The sequence below is a fragment of the Scyliorhinus canicula genome, chromosome 8 (assembly GCF_902713615.1).
Source record: "Scyliorhinus canicula chromosome 8, sScyCan1.1, whole genome shotgun sequence".
Classification (NCBI taxonomy): domain Eukaryota; kingdom Metazoa; phylum Chordata; class Chondrichthyes; order Carcharhiniformes; family Scyliorhinidae; genus Scyliorhinus; species Scyliorhinus canicula.
In genome coordinates, this window is record NC_052153.1 from 58404724 (window position 1) to 58423800 (window position 19077).

The 19077-nt window shown below is 41.5% G+C and overlaps 1 protein-coding gene across 8 annotated transcripts in view; it reads right to left on the bottom strand.

Annotated features, from left to right (window-relative positions):
• elavl2 (ELAV like neuron-specific RNA binding protein 2) overlaps positions 1 to 19077 on the bottom strand; it is a 103523-nt gene that overhangs the window by 28873 nt on the left and 55573 nt on the right. For 5 of the 8 annotated variants that reach the window (XM_038804639.1, XM_038804640.1, XM_038804646.1 and 2 more), the window contains one exon: positions 15743 to 15805. The exons of the other annotated variants lie outside the window; for them this stretch is intronic. In XM_038804639.1, the coding sequence (XP_038660567.1) occupies positions 15743 to 15805 (63 nt within the window). The remainder of the gene's footprint in view (positions 1 to 15742; positions 15806 to 19077) is intronic. 8 annotated transcript variants of the gene reach the window in all.

Here is a 19077-nt window from a genome sequence, read left to right on the forward strand (position 1 = left end):
CAAAATATCTAGTTAAACTCGTGCAGATAACACAATGTCTAAATTTCTGGATCAGTTTTATGCACCGTATAACAAATGCAACTTCGGCATTTATTTCCAAACCAATGCTGTGTTAGCATATGTTGTGAAAACATGCATTCCTGTTACATGTCACTGAAATTTACTCATCTAGCCACAATCTGGCTCTGTGAGCTGCCAAAACTGTTCATCCCACAAACAGCCTCTCCAATTTTATGCAAGGCTAATAATGCAGATTTTGACTGCTTTCCACCACCAGTCGTCCAAAGTACTGAACAGATGTCAGATGACTATCTATTTAACAGTCACAAATACCAATCAGTCTTCAACACGTTTGGATTTTTCAACCAAATGCAACTAAATCCACATAATAATAGGTGAACAGCATAGTGACATTCTTTTGTGGCAGCAAAGATGATAAAAACAATTAAAAGACACTCCGAGTTAGCATGGTCAGCCACCTCAACATTTAACAAAAAGGTGTCCACGCATCTTGCTACTCGACAAGCTGGACTCGGCACAATGACACCCAAGGGTTCAGGTATTTATCACAAGACAGTACAGAACAGTGAGGTGATATTTTGTGAACACAAGCCTAATTTCCAATTTTTGGTCCAATTTGAACACATTCAAATTTATAAACAGGTCCACAAATTCTCAGGCGTCCTACTAAAGTGTTGCTCTCTATGCTGGTTTAGATCTAAACAGTACCCCTGATAAATAAAAAATTGAAATAAGAAAAATCCTGGAGATTTATTCCTGAAGACAACATAACACTTGGCATTGCCATCCCTAGATTTTGCCGAGGTGAAAATGGTTGAGGGGTAAATTTTGGCCAAGACACCAACTCACCGACTCCAGGTAAACATTCTAAGATTCTGTGACAATTGTTCTGCAACTTCAGCAGGCAGTCAGAAGCACGTACAGCATTAGCATTCTGCGTGGTACAGCTATTGGAGAGGCTTGGCTATATGTCTTCTATGGAAAGAGACCCAACATACTGTGCTGTATTTCTCTATCTATCTATACACAAGAACCTTCAACGCAGAAATTTTAGAATTTCTCTATTTGGTTATGGAACAGCAGGTTATATTGACTTGAGCTCGCAGGTTTTTTAAAAAAAAATCAAACACAAGAGTTAGGCTGTTTGGCCTAGTCAGCATTTACCCTCCACCCAAGAAAACAGGCATTTCCCCTTCCTGTTCCCATATCCCCTCCCCCTCTAGTCAATCTTAATATTTAGCCATAATAGTTTCTTCTTCCCTTAATCACCAATAGCAAATTGCATAGCTGCACTCTTACAAATTCCTAGCATTCTTTCATTCTACATCCCTCAATTACAAGGGTGTTGTAGACCTAGTTCCGTCTTTCCCTCATCTGCATGGTTTTGTCAACCTGTCATATAAGAAAACATACTTGTGAATACGCCATCTTTTCTAAAATCTTAATACCATTGTTATAGTTTGGATGTTAATGTTGCACTGTACTTGTGTTAATATCTTCTCATGTCACACCATATTTGCTGACAGCACAGAAAGAGGTCAATCAGCCCAAATGCCCACACTTTTTAAGCTCCACACAGGCCCCTACAACCCTTCTAACCCCAATAAAATATCCACATTCCTTCCTCATATTTATTTAGCTTAGCCTTAAATGCATCGATGCTACTCTTCAATTACTATTTATGATGTGTTCAACATTTTAAATCATGATTAGAAGTTCTCAGTATTCCCCATTATTATAGTGATCATATATTTATAGCCCCGAAACGGTTTCTCCACCCAATCCCACCTGACCAAGATGAATCATCTCAATATCTATCCTATTATAAACACTTCCATAATCTTAAGATTCTCAATTAATCCTTCAAATCTTGCTCTTTTCAGAAAAAAAGTGGGCCTCCAGCCTGTTCCGTGCTCAGAGTTGGTATAACCACTCAGTTCTTAGTGCCTTCCACATAATTTTTATAATATGGAGACGCGTTCACAGTACAGCAATAGTCTAACCAAGTTTCTGTAAGTTTAACACAGCTTCGGCTTTTCAATCTACACCTAGTGACAACCCTGGAATTTCATGGGAGGCTTCCCTTCAGAAATAATACCAATCAACCCGGCTTTGTCCTGTGAACCAGAATCCCTTTGCACTTCCAGAGCAGCAAGCCTACTGCCAGAGCGTATTACTGCTATTAGAGCTATCATTCACACATTCGACCGACGTGGGAATGTCTCCTATTCTGCTTGCGTGAGTCTTAAAGCAGAAAAGCAAATGAGCCAGTTTATTTTGCAAAGAGGTGAAAGGGTTGGCCGCCCTTAGCACCCTAAAAACAGTTAGGAATATGGAGTAATTGAATGATCCAACATGTCCTCAATTACGACTAGTCGGGGTCAGAGAAATTGTTGGCTGGAAAGTTATATTAGCCTTTTATTTATTACAAAGCATGCAGGCATGTAACTGAATTAATTAAATTCACGATTAATAAAACATTTACAATCGATGCATGAATGGATTGTAAACAAACTAGTCCGATAATTTATGTCTGACCTTCTCACTAGAGAGAAATCAGTCTACTTTTCGGAAGATTAGAGAACATATATGGTACTACAAGATTACAGTATCCAATTCATTTAACATGGTATCACACATTGAAATGCTGGGCAGTAATTGGAACTGTTGATGGTTAAAGGACATAGGATCTGCCTTTGGTACCAGGTTGAAAATGTCCACGATTACAACTGTGGAAGTACAAATTTCAGGCTGACTGGTCCACCAAGAGGCTAGTGGACTATGGTTATAAGAACTAGGGTAATGTCAACAATTTGGAGAACATGCGACCATAATACAAATTTATTTTTAGAAAGGAAAATCATCTATTACGATTAACTGGACAGGTACCAGCATTAGCTGCTTGCCAAGTCTCAGTTGAAGAAAGTTCCACCAGCTGGATTCAGGTCGAGGTGAGCAGGAGATGTTCCAGATTTTCAGCACCCTACCAGATTGGCAACAGTAAAATCAGGCAAACACCCAACTGTTTTTTTTTGCAAGCACCTCCTCTTTGGATAAAAGGCTCACATCTGTTGTAGAATAATCCTCAATTTAAGTTGAAATCAAATGAAGAAAAGGCCAACCAAGATTAAGCTAGACTTCTCAACCGAAATGTTTAAACAAGAACATGTCAGAGATATAATGACTTTACAACATTTGAAATACAAAGTGAAATCTTTGCAGGAACAGCCTGCAACAGAGAAAAAGTAGGCTCGTGTAACGCAAAAGATGGAACACTGTAAACCAAGGTTACCGAGTGGGCTATTTCAAAGTAGGCTCATGTAACGCAAAAGATTGAACACGGTAAACCAAGGTTACCGAATGGGCAATTTCTGAGTATGAGCCACCCAGGATGCAATCTTGTACAAATAAAGTATCCAAAACATGCTGGAGAAAGGAACCCAGGACGGCTTCTGTAGAAACCCCAAAATGAGTTTAGCTCCTCTCACCCCACCCACCCCTTCCCCACCCAAATTGCTAAACCTTGGACAATTGTCTTGTTTATTAACAGTTTTCACACAAACACGGAATACCTCCATCGAATTGGTTGGGCGAGATCCAATTTGGGAAAGCACATTCCAAAAAAATGCTCCACAACTTTCAACAAAGATTGGTTTCAATCAGGACAATTTTGAAATGGATCCCATCTTTTACAACTATGGGTTTATTTGGAAGTATGTCAAACTGTTCTAAGGCCAGGTTGCAAGTACATGATTTAATACATCACCAAATCTCGGATTTCGTTCATGGCACCTTTCCCAAGATGGCTCTGAAAATTTTTTTTTTATATAATGCATGGTGAAAAATGAAAAAGCTGCAATGTAAGGATTTCTCCATTAAAACAGATGATTCAAGATAATTGAAAAACGTTGTTAGTTTTTCCTTCAGATTTTACAGAAGTAAAACAATTAATTCTTCATTGCACAAAGGGACACTTGAACTGGCTCAAAAGTCAAAGGACCACTTTGCTGTCCAGGCCTTGACCTGTAATGCTACAGTACACAAATGCTACATTGAAAAATTCTCTTTTTGGATTGAGTTCCCGACAGCGTGGAACTAATGTGGTTCAGAGAACGGGGGCTGGATTCTCCGCAGCCCCACACCGAAAACGCGTTTGGCGCGGGGGCAGAGAATCGAAGTTCCTAACGGAATTGGGCCCAGCGCCGCTTTGGTGATTCTCAGGGCCCCGAATATCTGCAGGTCCGCAATTTATGCAGCGTGGCTGAGGGGCCATTGCCAGAGGCCCGCCCAGCAATACTCCTCTCCCCACCGGCCGACTTCCGATGGCATGAAACTAATGCGGTATGGCCGTTCAGGACTCAGTCCGCGGCCAGATAGAGCACGGGGGGGGGGGGGGGGGGGGGGGGGGGCTTAGGGGCAGCGATCCGGCCGAGTTCCCAACAGCATGGAACTAATGTGGTATGGTCATTCGGGACTCAGTCCGTGGCCGTCACGGTAGGGGGTAAATAGTGCGAGGGGGGGGGGGCTTTGGGGAAGCTGGGCAGCGATCGGGCCTGTCCGGTCCGATGCAGGGGTGCGCAGCCGATCGGTGGAGCCTAGTTTGTCTGTGTTGGTCCGCAGTCAGAGTCCACGATAGTGCTCGGCGTGGCCGCTGGAGGCCGCCGCCGTGCACATGCGTGGACTCGGAACCAGAAGTGCGGGTGTCTGTATCCGCAGGCAAAGCTGCGTGAAGCTGCCCGGGTCCCTGCTAGCCCTCTGAAGGTAAGTGAATTGGTTTGCTTTTACGCCGGTGTGTGGACATAGCCCCAGGAGTTTTAATAGCTTGTAGGGACTGGTTTAAATTCCAATAATAGTTCCTTCATTTAAAGCTTCCTGTCTAAAAATCAATGGCACAAATGAATAACTCATGCTCAAAAAGCACCAAACAATATAATGTGCCACAAAAGGTGGCAAACTCCCAACTGAAAATGTTACTACTACAACTGGTGTTCCCAGTCGTGTACACAAAGATAGCACTTTCTCGATCTTCAATGGCAAGAATTTTACAACTTCTGTAAAACAAAGTAGCTGTATTGCCCAGAGCAAAGTTCCAGAATTATGTCAGAGAAGCTATCTTGATATTATCAAGTTTGAAATTCCTGTTCACGTCCACAAGTCCCATCACTGCCTTATCCAAAGCCATTTCCTCTTCTGATTTTGGCCTTATTTCCCACCATTAGTTTAACAATTTATCAGTTTAGCTTTTGCTTCAAACGGGTAGTATAGTAACAGCAGAGACCATTCAGCCCACTGGATCCACGCAGTTCTCTCCGCATTCTAGTTTATTTCCTTCATTCTAGTTTATTTCCTTCAAGTACCCATCCAATTTCCATTTGAACCAGTATCTGTGCTGGCAGCAAGCTCCAGGTCACTATCACTCACTGCTTAAAAAGGTTCTTCACATCCAACCTGTATCTCACCCAAAATATTTACGTGCTTCCCCTACTCCTTGTACCATCAGCTAATGGGAACAGCTTTCTTCATTGACCTTGTCCAAACCTACCATGCTGTACACCTATTAAATCTCCCTCAAAAATATCCTCGCTCCAAGGAGATCAAAGTCTTCTCGGATCAAACTTGGTTGCAAAATTACTTAACCGCTGGAACCATGATGATAAAACCTCCTGCATCCTACCCTTTACAGGACCCTCACGGTCTTGCTAAAGTGTGGCATGCAGATCGTGACCAAATGGTTAAGCACAACTTCTCTGCTTTTCACAAAACCCAAGAACCCACAGACTTTGTGGTATAGGTGATGCCACATGAGCTGCCCTCCAGTGCCCAGTCCACCTTCCTGCCCCATCCACCTTCTAAACCCTTTACAGGACCCTCACGGTCTTGCTAAAGTGTGGCATGCAGAACTGGATGCAAGCATCGTGACCAAAAGGTTAAGCACAACTTCTCTGCTTTTCACAAAACCCAAGAACCCATAGACTTTGTGGTATAGGTGATGCCACATGAGCTGCCCTCCAGTGCCCAGTCCACCCTCCTGCCCCATCCACCTTCTAAACCCTTTACAGGACCCTCACGGTCTTGCTAAAGTGTGGCATGCAGAACTGGATGCAAGCATCATGACCAAAAGGTTAAGCACAACTTCTCTGCTTTTCACAAAACCCAAGAACCCATAGACTTTGTGGTATAGGTGATGCCACATGAGCTGCCCTCCAGTGCCCAGTCCACCCTCCTGCCCCATCCACCGTCTAAACCCCTACACATGAGCACCCTCCAGAGTTCTTTGCTGGTCCCTGCGCAAGTGACCTCCCCAGGCCCCGACACCGTACACTTTAGAACTGTGCCATTACATCCATATGGTCACTTCCTAGCCCTCATCATTTCATACTCTGGTATTAAATTCTGCACTCGCCTGTCCATTCTGTTAGCATATGTCTTTGTATAAATCAATTGGCATCATTCTCACTATTTGCCATACCCGAGGGGTTGTTATCAACAGCAAATTTCCTAATCTCTTCCTAGGGCAGAGTTTGCAATATAATTGGAACACTTTTTCCAAGGCATTATTACAAGTTGTTTAATTTATCCCCAGCAGAGCACCCCCAGGCTCAATCCGCAGTACAGGCAAAATGCCACCTGATGCCAGGCTAGCATGAAGGTGGCACCAGGACCAGGATGCAACCCCTGCCCAGAGGGCAAACCCCCCTACCCCCACGTGAACCTCTAATCGCCTGGGAGCTTAATTACTGTGGAATGAAAAGCAAGCCTCTAATGGTTGCTGGAGAAATGCCAGCTGAACAACCCAACAACTTACTGTACTCCTAAGAGCCGGCTGGCTATGGTTTGCGACTCTTGGAATGATGGCTGCAGAAGAAGACCATCAAGTGTCAGATAGACAATGTACAACATCACAAGTAAAACAAATCCACTCAATCCAACTGATACAAGTCTGGACTGGTACCCGACCTTCCCATTAACCAGAGAAGGTTTGCAATATTTTGCACAACAAAGCAAGTGATTGTTGAACAATGCCCAAGAAATTACAAAGTTGGTTTCATGGGTCGTAGGAGGTCTTGCTGGTGAATATCATCTAAATTAGTTAAGAGCACAAAATTAACTCAGCATCTTCGGGTAGTTCCAGCTGCTCCAGCCCTAACTGAAAGACAAGATCGAGGAACTTAAAAAAGATGGAGGAACAAGAAAGTGGCAACTCCTATAGACTGGATTAGCAGCATAATAGCAGTGAAGCAGGAAAGCTGAAAGCACAGATTCGAAGGGCTTTGAAGAGGAGATGTCACTTCCCTATGTCAATTGAGGCATTTTACCACACATAAAAGGTCTTTACTGCTCTAGATGAGAAGGACGGACACTGGCAAATGAAGTTGGATGAAATCAGAAGCTTTCTGACTACCCTTTTGGATTTTTACTGCTGCAGAAAAAAAAACACCAACATGAGACAGTCAATGATTTTCCAGAAGAGGAATTATCATGGATGATCTGCTAGTCCATGGATGTGGAGAAACAATTGAAACTAGTGCAGACCATGATCTGAATTTAATGGGACCGCTGGAAAGAGCTCACCAGATGAACCTGACGCAGAAATAGAAACTGCAACGGAAGATGACCGAGTACATAGGTCATGTAATGATAGTGACAAGAGTTTGGCCTGATCTGATGCGACAGCTATAACAGATGCAGCAACCAGCAAATGTGAATGCAGTGTAACAATATGTTGCACTTATGAACTACCCATGATACTTGTGTCGGAGTATGAAATGCTACACAAGCTCACTACAAAAGATGTTCTGTTATGGTTCTGCAGCACAGAACAAGCAGCTTTCACGCGCAAACAACTAGTGATGACATTGAAAGAGAAAATGCTGGTAAATCTCAGCAGGTCTGGCAGCATCTGTAGGGAGAGAAAAGAGCTAACGTTTCGAGCCCAATGACACTTTGTCAAAGCTAACAGTCAGAGAATGTGGGGAATATTTATACTTTGGAGAGTGAGAATGAAAGATGAGTCATAGCCATAGAAACCCAGGGAAACTGGGTGCTAATAGCTACAGAAACCAAGGGAAAAGGGTGTCCCCAGAGAGAACAAAAGGTGCGAGAGGCCAAATAGCAGAAAAACTAACATTAGAGGCTAAACTGTGACAGGTGGAGATGTGGGGTGAAGCAAAGGGGAGAAGGGGTAAGGAAAGGTGGAAAAGATTGGGGGGGGGGGGGGGGGGGGTTTAGTGATGACATCGCCAGTGCTGCAGTACCATGATCACCCTGAAGTGAGATGCCGATGAGACAGAACTTGGAGCAACCCTTATGCAGCAAGGATAACCAGCTGCATCATACTCAAAGAGTGTTAACTCCCACTGAACAACCCTATGCAGAGTTGAATGCATGCCTGGTTGTTATCTTGGCTTGCGAGCATTTTAATCAGTATTGTTTCGGAGACAGAATGATGGCACAATTGGATCACAAGCCACTTCAAAGTATTTTTCTGAAACTATTTCTATCTGCTCCTGAACATCTGCAAAGGATGCTACTTGGTTTTTGGAGAAGGTATCATTTGAAGTTAAAACATGGGAAGCTAATATACATTGCCAACATGCACGAGATCATTCCCTTCGAAGGAAGTGGCACATCCGAAGGAAGTTGGCATCAGTACACAGTCTGAAATCTTCTGGATTCAATGAAAAGCAGCAGGACATATATCAAGTCAACAACTGAGTACAGGCTTTGAATCTGACAGACAAGTGTCTTGCTCAGATCAGGCAAACTACAAATGAAATGCAAAGGATGGCTAGAAACCATCAAGGACAAATCTAAGCTACGAAAGTGTGTACTGGGCACAAAGATGATGCAATTGTCCAAAATGACATCTTGTACAAAGAAACTAGAATCATCATCCTGAAGATGAAGAGGAAAGATGCAGAAGAACATTCATGAAACCTATCAAGCAATCAACGACAGCATGGTAGCATAGTAGTTGGCACAGTTGCTTCACAGTTCCAGGGTCCCAGGTCATTTCCTGGCTGGGTCACTGTCTGTGTGGAGTCTGCACATTCGCCCGCGTGGATTTCCTCCAGGTGCTATGGTTTCCTCCCACAGTCCAAAGATGCGTGGGTTAGGTGGATTGGCTATGCTAAATTGCCCTTAAGTATCCAAAAAATGGTAAGTGGGCGTTACTGGGTTACGGGGATAGGGTAGATACGTGGGCTTCAGTAGGGTGCTCTTTGTAAGGGCCGGTGCAGACTCAATGGGCCGAATTGCCTCCTTCTGCACTGTAAATCCTATGATTCTATGAAGGCTAGTCTGGGAAAGGCAAGAGAAGTGCACTACTGGCCAAACACGAATAATTAGATCAAGGACCATATCAGTCTGTGCAGCACTTGAAGTGAACACCAAGCTAAAGAGCCACTCATGGAACCCAGACAGACTAAGGAAATAGCTTTCAAAGAAGGAGCTTTTGCAGTTGAAGACTACCCATACCATTGAATTAACAGGCCAACGTCAATGGCCAGTGAGGTTGTAGAATGCCAACAAGCACATTTAGTCACTATGGCATTCCTGATATAGTGAGTAACAATTGCCCTGAGTTCAGGGGTGAAGAATTCAACACTACACATCACCACACTATCCCCAGTCAATGCAAAGGCTGATGCAGTGGTAATAATTGCTAGAGATAATTTTAATAAGTAGATCGACCACAGACCTATACAAGGAAACCCTGGAGTGGAGAAACACACCAGTGGGCATCAAAAGCAGCCAGGTTCAGCAACTATCATGCCACACTGAAAACTATTCTTCCAATAGCTAAGACACTTTGAAGTCAGAAATAATCACAGACGGAGTGACAAGTCAGGTGAAATAACAGAAACCCTACTTCACTTCAATAAATCTGTCAAATCATTGCCAGAGGTGAGAATTGAGAACCATGGAGCAAGCATTTAATACAACCCACTTGGCAACTTGGGACCTGTGTAACAAAAGTTGTCACCTTGATCACAGAAGGGGCAAAAGAAACAACCAGATATCAGAACAACAGGCATATACATACAACTGGAAAAACTACTCCTTCAAAACAGACAGCTGATGGGGAAGATGCAAACCGCACAAGGAACTGAATGGTCACCAGTCCCAGACGTCAACCATTCCCCATGGTAGTAAAATTCCCTGGAGAGGTAATATCACCCCAGGAATGAGCAGGTACCAAATGAACAGCCAATAACCACCCACCTACGTGCCATTGGGAGCAGATGAAAGTGGATCTGACAGGAATGACTAGTTCTGGACATGGCTGATGATTTTCATTGTAGACCAATGCATGTGCGTGACTTGCAATTGCATAAGACGGTGTGTACAGGTTGCTCTTTTTTTTAAATGCAAGGAGGATGTTTGGAAAAGTGCCTTAGTGCAATGTGGTCATAGGCTTGCTATATAGTCATGTGACCACTGACACCATCCTTGATATACAAAGGATCGAGAGAAGCTACTTGAAGCCTGGTGTCAGGAGTGTGCCGTTGTACGTCACACTTCTCAAGTTGGGTAGCAGTTTAGGTTTGACAAGTGGTGGCCAAGGAACAGGAGAATGTGATCGACTCAAGGTCAAGCAAGAAAGAGACATCAGATGCAGCTTTCTTTTATCCTAGAGCGGAATCATTGAAGTGGCTAAAATTAATCACATCAAAAGCCACCATCATGGCTGAATACCCCTTTGAGAGGTTAAAACAGTTTTGATCTCAACCTTTATAACAAAGCTTTGAACATATACATGAATTACGATCCATTAAGAGTTACAGGCAGCAGTGGTTTTCCTCAATTATTACACATCACCACATGACAAACTGTTGTTATTTGCCCATGTCCAACAGGTACGAATTACTTGTTACATCTGAGAACAAAAAGACTACAAAGAGGATGAGAAAATTAATAATGGCACCATGGTAAGGCCATTTAAATGGGAGGAGTGAACAGGCATGTGGTAGATAATATTAGGGATTGCATAAATGAATAAAGAGAGATAGATACAGATCTCTGCATCTGCAACTGCCAAAGGTAGTGCTCCTGGTCAGTGTCATTCCCTCATGGTTGAAGAACTTGCAGCAGGAACAGAATGATCCTGTAGTCATCATTCATACGGAACCAATGACTAAGCAGGAATGAGGTTCTGCTGAGCAAGTGTGAAGATCTAGGGTCCAATTTTTTATTTATCTCAAAGGTAATATCAGGATTACTACCCAAGTCATGTACCAAGTGACTAAAGGGACAAAATATAGTTTAAAAACTAGAATGCGAGGTAGAGGTTTCAATTCACGAGGTCCTAGCTTCAGCAGTCGAGATAAGGGGAACTGTTCCATTGGGACGGGCCTCACCTGGCAGTGACCAATGTGCAGGTGAAATAACTCAGGCAGTACACATGACTTATGGGGAGGTCTGGTTAAAGCTAAAGAAAGGTCAAGGTTGTAGAGCAGGGTAGCAATATGGGTCAAAATCAAGCCATGTCTCTCAGACAGACAAGCTTCAACAAAAGTAATTGAAGGTCACGTCCGAATAAAATGACTTAAAGTTATATATATCTGTATATCTGAATGCACAAGAACATTTCCAACAAAGCAGATGGATTATCAAAAATAAAGTAAGTGGGTTTGATCTGGTAGCTATTGGAGGGACACGATTGCAAAAATCATCAAACTTTAGAACCAAATATTTCAGGGTATTTGACTTGTGGAAAAATATGAGCAAAATGGGAGATAGCCGACATAAAAGGATAAGACGGTATTAGCCCCTTAGAAAAATCAGGATGCAGAATTATTTTCATTGAAGAAATAGGGAGGACAGAAAACACTAGAGAGAATAATTTATAGTCTTCAAAGTGTCATAGAGTACAACAATTGTCAAATTAGAGGTGCCATTAACAAGGATTACAATGGAGTGGGATCCCAGTCTTTAAATAGACTGGACGAACCAAACTGGCAGAGGTAGTCTGGAGGTCAAGTTCATAAAACTAATTTTGTATTTTCTAGAACAAAAGAACCAACTGGAGAACAAACGGCTTTAAATCTAACATTATGTAAAGTGACAGGTATAATTAGTAGTTATAATTACCAATTGTGGACCCTATTATTTCAGTTTGAAAAACCATGTTTTTTTGCACGAACATCGATTCCCCCACCTCCCTTTCCAGTCCTGATACATCAGCTTCGATTTTTCATCCCACAAATCGATAATGTATTAATCGGTAGCTTATAACTGGGCGCAAGGGATCAAGCAGATGATATGGGCCATGTTATGAAGATGCACAAGAATAAAAGACATCCAGACAAAAAAACAATGGTTAAAACGATGGTAATCACCTACACCAGCAGTTCACTCTTCTATTCTGCATAAGTCAACCCCTATTGAAGGATTTTGAGGCTTCAATAGTTCAATGTAGAAGCTGACATCTACAGTAATAATTAGTGAAAGAGCTATCTGGAAAGAACAATAATGATGAATTTAATTGCATTGAGCTCGAGTGACAGGACATCAGAAACTGGTCTTGAATTTCAACAAAAGCCAATTAATTACATAGGCATGCGGAACAAGTTGCCTAATGGGAAATTAGATCAAAAAATGTGATAGTAGATAAACAAGGCAACCATTTCAGAAATCTCCCCTTGCATTTTACTTTGAGGAATTGAGATCAACAAACGATCAAGAAATCGATTGGAGAAAAGTACATGAATAAAACCTGCAGAAAATAACAGATAAGAGCTTCACATGTATATAAAGATCAAGGATTAATGAATATTACTAAGTCCTTTAAGAAGCAGAGAGAAGTTATTTTAGGGAATAAGGAAATGGCAGAAATGTTGAACTAATATTTGTATCGATCTTCACAGTAGGCAAAGCCATGTTGGAAATTATCGGGGCGTTGGAAATAAAAGGATCTAATGAGAGCGATGGAACTAAAATGAAAAATACTTGATAATTAACTAAATCATCTGCACCAGATGCCCTGCGTGAATAAGTGTAGAGATAGTACATGCATTGGCTTTGATCTTTCAGAATTCTTGAGATTCTAGGTAGATTGAAAGCCAGAGACCAGATTTGTTGTAAGGAAAATTCTAGAATATTCTATGGTCATAGTGATACTTTGAAAGTCAATGATTAGAAAGCATCAGTATGGTTTCATGAAATGGAAAACATTTTGAAGTCCATTGAGATGGAGTGTAACCTGCAGAATAGATAGGGGATGGGTGCAGTATACTGAATTTTGATTTTCAAAACACATGAGATAAGGTGCAACAAGAGTAAGACGGACCGGTTTGGGGGAACACGAGGTTTGAATAATAGACAGAAAACAGCCGGAATAAAGCTGATTTTCAGGTTACAAGAAGAAAGATGCTGCAAAAAAAAAAAAACCGACAAGCTTGGGCCTCAGCTATTTATAAATGTGTTAATGAAAGGACTATGTAACGTTTCCCTGTTTGCTTCCAGTACAAGACTAGATAGAAAAAAAGCAAGTAGAAGGTAAACATAACGAGGCTACAAAGAGGTCTATGCCTCCTTATAACGTAAGGAAATGCAAAATTATCAATTTTGGTAGTAATATAAAAGCAACTTTTATAAAAAGCAAAGAGCACTATACGGTGTTCACATGGATTTGGGTGCCTTTGCATATGAATCAAAATGATCAGGGAGAGAAAGTAGCAATGTCATGGTCATAGTTCAGTCCAAACGAAAGTCAAATTGAGAGTTCCCGCAAGAGGGAAGGGGGGAGGAGAATGAACTATGTTTGAAGGAGAGTCACTGTTGTAAGAACAGTGTTGTTAACAGCCACAAACACAGAGTGAGGACCAAAGAACAAAAGTATTTTTTTTTTTTTTTTGTTTTATAAAGTCTTGGGAGGCATATCTGCCAGAACAGAAAGTAATGAAATTCAAACTTAAGACTAGCTGTGGTAACGTGACTTAAATCTTTAACTTCAAAAAATACATGCTTGAAATAGAACTCTGGAGATGCATGAAACAAGGTAGAGTGTTGCAAAAGTCTATGATGGAGCATCACAAAGAGAATCTGCCATCTGCCTAATAAGTCAATCAATGAAAACCTTCAAGTAACAAGTCTAGAGGGAATAAACACTAAATATGCCTCAATACAAGGGGCGGCATAGTGGCAGAGTGGTTAGCATTGCTGCCTCATGGCACGGAGGTCCGAGGTTCGATCCCGGCTCTGGGTCACTGTCCCGTGTGGAGTTTGCACATTCTCCACGTCGCCCCCACAACCCAAAAAGATGCACAGGGTAGGTGGATTGGCCACGTTAAATTGCCCCTTAACTGGAAAAAGTGAATTGGGTACTCTTATTTATTTATTAAATTTATTTTTTAAAAAGAAAAAAAATCTGCCTCAAAACTGAAAGATTGCAAAGCCTAAATCTAAGCAAACTAAACCCAACATGTTGAATAATGGATTAAATCAAATGAAAACACAAGTGGTGGAATAATACACCACCCAGAGCAAGAGTTTTGAAGAAAACCGAGGGGCAGGTTTAAGGATGAGGATGAAGTGGCCACAATCTGGTGGGGGGGGGAAACAAAATAACATGCGGACCTCTGACTTGCACCATCCAGTGGTCCATTGTCTGCAACTTAAATTACAGTGCATTTGATTGGTGCTGTAGGTGCAGACCTCGTGACAAGTAAACGCCCACTGGGGTTATTCCCCTATTGATAAGTGGTGACAAAACCATTGTTCAATAATTGTGATGGAATGCAATATGGGGTGTACACTTTGTTAATAAGACCGAAAAGGTAACGGCTTGTACCACTGACCAGTCTCCATACTAAAATATCAGTTCAGAAGTTTAAAAACAAATTATCCACTTACTAGAGGCCAGAGCCCACAACAGAGTGGTGACAAATGGAATAAAACATTGCAGTTTCATATGGCCAATTCTACATTTGATTAAGTGTATAATCAAACATGGCAGTAAATGGGAAGCAAAAATTTTGGACTGAAATAAATGCTCCACTTAAAAAAAACCTGTATAAATAGCCAGCTGGTAGCAATACTTAAACAGTAGCAATTTGTCAGGTTGTTTCCACGTAGTTATAGAAAGTTTGAATCTTGAAATCCACATTTCTGGATTGCTGAAACATTGACCCTTTTTAGTAGCTCCCCTTTTTAGTAGCACGCAGTCAAGTGTGCGGGCCTTTAAATTTTTGGCACAGCACATACACTGGGCAAAACCTGCAGCTCAAGGCCAAATATTGGTTGGGTTAAAATTTTGCACATGAAATATTGCAGTTGTTTTGCTGGTTGATATATTGTTTCTAATGATTACGACATATAAAATGGCTAGGCAAAATAATGACTCAACTAGAAGGGAAGTTCCAAATTAAAGTCCAGAGTTTAGATATACAAGCAAAACCATAGTAGCACCATGTACTGCTGCAGACATGTTTGATATGTATTTGAAATTTTGATCCTCACTAAAAATCCATACACTGGCACAATGCTTTGATCATTGGGCAAGTTTCTTATAGTCAACCTTTAAGCTTTGGGAAAATATTAATTATTAGCACATTATATTTTGTACCTCCAAATGTGAAGCAAGCCTAGAAGGAATTATAAATCAGATTATGTAAAAAGGTTGCATCTAAAAATAGAACAAACTTGGATAAAGCAGGTAGCCATAATCTAGTTACTTTTTGTATTTTGTGTAAGGGATCAGTTAAATGCAATATCTGACCTTTAATTTGTGCCAAACTGCTCGTCTGACATCTGGTCTTGGATGAGCTGCAATTTCCTCCATCTAAACAGTAAAAAGTTCAAAGCCATCATTTTCAGCCTTTGGCTGAAACACTGTTCCCTCAGCACCAACTCCATTCCTCCCACCTCAACCGCATCCATCCCTTCCCTCCACACCAGCTCCGGCTTAAAACAGACTTGTTGCAAGCTCAAGCATCCCAAGCTCAACTCTGATACAATTCTCCATCACAATATTTTCTCCATCACAAAAACTACTTTCAGTTCCATAACATAAATCTGTGGGAAATGCAAGAACACTCATTTAGGCCTCTTGTCACTTTGATTCATCAGGATCAAATCCTCCTTCAGTAGAGATCAGCTTATGCAAAACTACACTATCCACTAGTGCATCGACACTTTCACTGACCTACATTTGCTCTGGATTCATTACTTTATATAAAAATTTATTTGTGTGCTTCAATCATGGTCTCACTTGTCCCCCATCTCCAATCAGTCCAAAGTTCTGACTGACATTTTCCCCTTTCACCCCAATGTTAACAATGCCTACAGCTGCCTAGAATCAAATTTTAAATTTCCTCTTCACCTTATTAGAATGATTCAGCCCATCAAATCTGCACCTACCCTCCGAACACCCTAGTTAGGTTTACAGCCCCGCCCCGACAACCTAACCTACACATCCCTAGACAAAAGGGGCAATTTAGCATGGCTAATCCACCTAACCTGCACATCTTTGGACTGTGGGCGGAAATCGGACCACCCGGAAGAAACCCACGCAGACACTGGGAGAAAACGCAAACTCCACACAGACAGTCACCCAAGGCCGGAATTGAACCCGGGTCTCTGGTGCTGAGAGGTAGTGCTAAACACTGTTCCACCATGTCGCCCTTAAATTCCAAGTCTGGCCAGGTTTTGGTCACCATCTTTTTTTCTTGGTGGTGCCTTTTTCCACATGCCTCTTGGGATGATTATCCCACAGAAAAAAAAGGCTCTATCGAGATACAAAAATAGTGGAAAAAAAACAAACATTTTCCAATTAACCTATTTATTCAATAGTGGTGGCTAATTCAAATAAAACTAGTTCAGTGACAAATAGGAGGGAGTGAGCAAAATGATAAAGTTTGTAGAATGCAGTTCACAACTCTAACTGGAATGAGTTTCATACCAAATTGCTTACATGGCAAATGAGACAACAACTGCATCAGATCTGCAATCAAGAGTGTTGGGCTGAGGCTAACCGCAAAGGAGACTCAAAAATGGAATGAACAGGTAAAAACTGTTGGGTGATTTGCTGCTATGCCTGGGTTTTGACAACTCAAGGAATGCTTCAAGAACAAAAGACACCTGCAAATTTGAAATTTTAGGAAAGGACACTGGAACGAAAAGCTATTTGCCCCATGAATACCAACTAATGCTTCCATAATCCACATGTGACCTTGGTGTCACAATCTCTTCCATTCCTATTACAACTGGACTCGTGTCTAACAGGTCGTTGTCCAGTTCCTTGGCCAAAAACCAAATGCTCAATAGACATTCTACATATCTATTGTCCTATACAAAATAGGAGGCAGCTATTCAGCCCTTAATTGTTAATTCTTGTTTTAGTTGTCTGACCAAATGGCCATGGTTCACAAAACCAGGAGTAAACCTGCTTGCTGCAATGCATTAGGTAAACAACACACAGGAGAAATGCACAAGAATTGCTGAAGCTACTTTTAAGGCAGGAGCTCCATCAGTTTGTTTTGAAGAAATTTAAACATTCAGAGCAGTCCAATTCTAAAATGCACCTCCCTACAGGTCACGGGTAGCCAAAGACCGCGCTTTGGTAATGTTTACAATGGCCCAAGTCTGGTTGTGACCTTAATGCAGCAATTCATTCATCGCTGTAATGAAGAAAAATCTACTGATGGACAACTACAACCTATTACCTGATGTTACATCATTTACTTAAGGAAGCAGCCCTCAAATGTATTACACTGCTGCGTTGATCACTTAATTATGCTTAAAACATACACCCTTTTAGTTTAATAGAAATGCTGCTTGTGAACGTCCAGTTACTATTTCCTGTCCTTTTTCAAAAACCTATCATAGAATCCCTACAGTTAAGTGCAGGAGGACATTTCGCCCATCGAGTCTGCAGCGACCCTCGGGCACTCCACCCTATCCCAACAACCTCATAACCTAATCTAAGCGGCAATTGATCATGTCCAATCCATCTAATCTGCACATTTTTGGACTGTGGGAGGAAATCAAAGCACCCAGAGGAAACCCACAGACGGGGAAAACCTACAAACTCCACACAGTCATCCGAGACTGGCATTGAACTTGGGTGCCTGGCGTGTGAGGCAGCCATGCTAACCACTGTGCCATCCTCTTTGTATGCAATTAGTTTATTCCTTCTCCTTACTTCATTGGATTAAAGGCATCATTGCTGGAAATTACTAACCAGGGACATTCTCACCTCCTCCCACCATCTTCTCCTCATTTTTCATTAGCGATCACAATAAGTTTTTATTTAATACAATAGGATTGAAGTACTGCATTTTCAAATGCAGCCCTCTTTCTCCCCCCCCCCCCCCGTATTGGGAGGAACCACAAAGCCCACTGTCTCTTCACTTTTTTTTAATGGTTACAACAAAAGCCAGTAATGCAGTTATTTGCAAGTTTCTCCTGTATTTGTTATAAATGTATTTTAAAAACAAATACATTTATCAGTAAGTATTGCATTGCACCATTCCACAATCATGGACATCCCAAGGCAGATGAAATAAATCCCAGGTACAACCTGCAGAGTAGGGTTGTGCTGGGAAGAGACGAGGTGCCAGGCATGATTCCTAAAGCTTTCAAAAATAAAATAAATATCAAATTACTGCTAACTGGCTGTCTCCTCAAAGGAATGGCAGTAGAATTAATTAGTTTGAACAATTTGATTACTTTATTATAGTGCATGCTGTGTTGTGGATGGTATTTTGAATAGGGCACTTGACTGCTTGGCTATGAGTTGGTTATTCATTGTACTTTTAATTTACTTTCAGTGATCTGGATATTTCATTTATGAACTTAAAAACAGCCATTACAGCCAAGTTTTAGACTCTGTACACCAGAAGCTACAAACCAAGAGTGATATGACATGAAACACTTCATCTGGTATTTTAAACTGCAAGGACTCATAGCTGCCCTATTCAAATTCTACATGCAATTTAGGGACCTGATTTTTGTAGTACAGAAGCCATTGGTGTGGTACTTAAAGACAAGAACATACTACCTTCACGTTCAAGTGTGTAACTGAAGTGCCTCATGGGACAAAACCAGCATAAT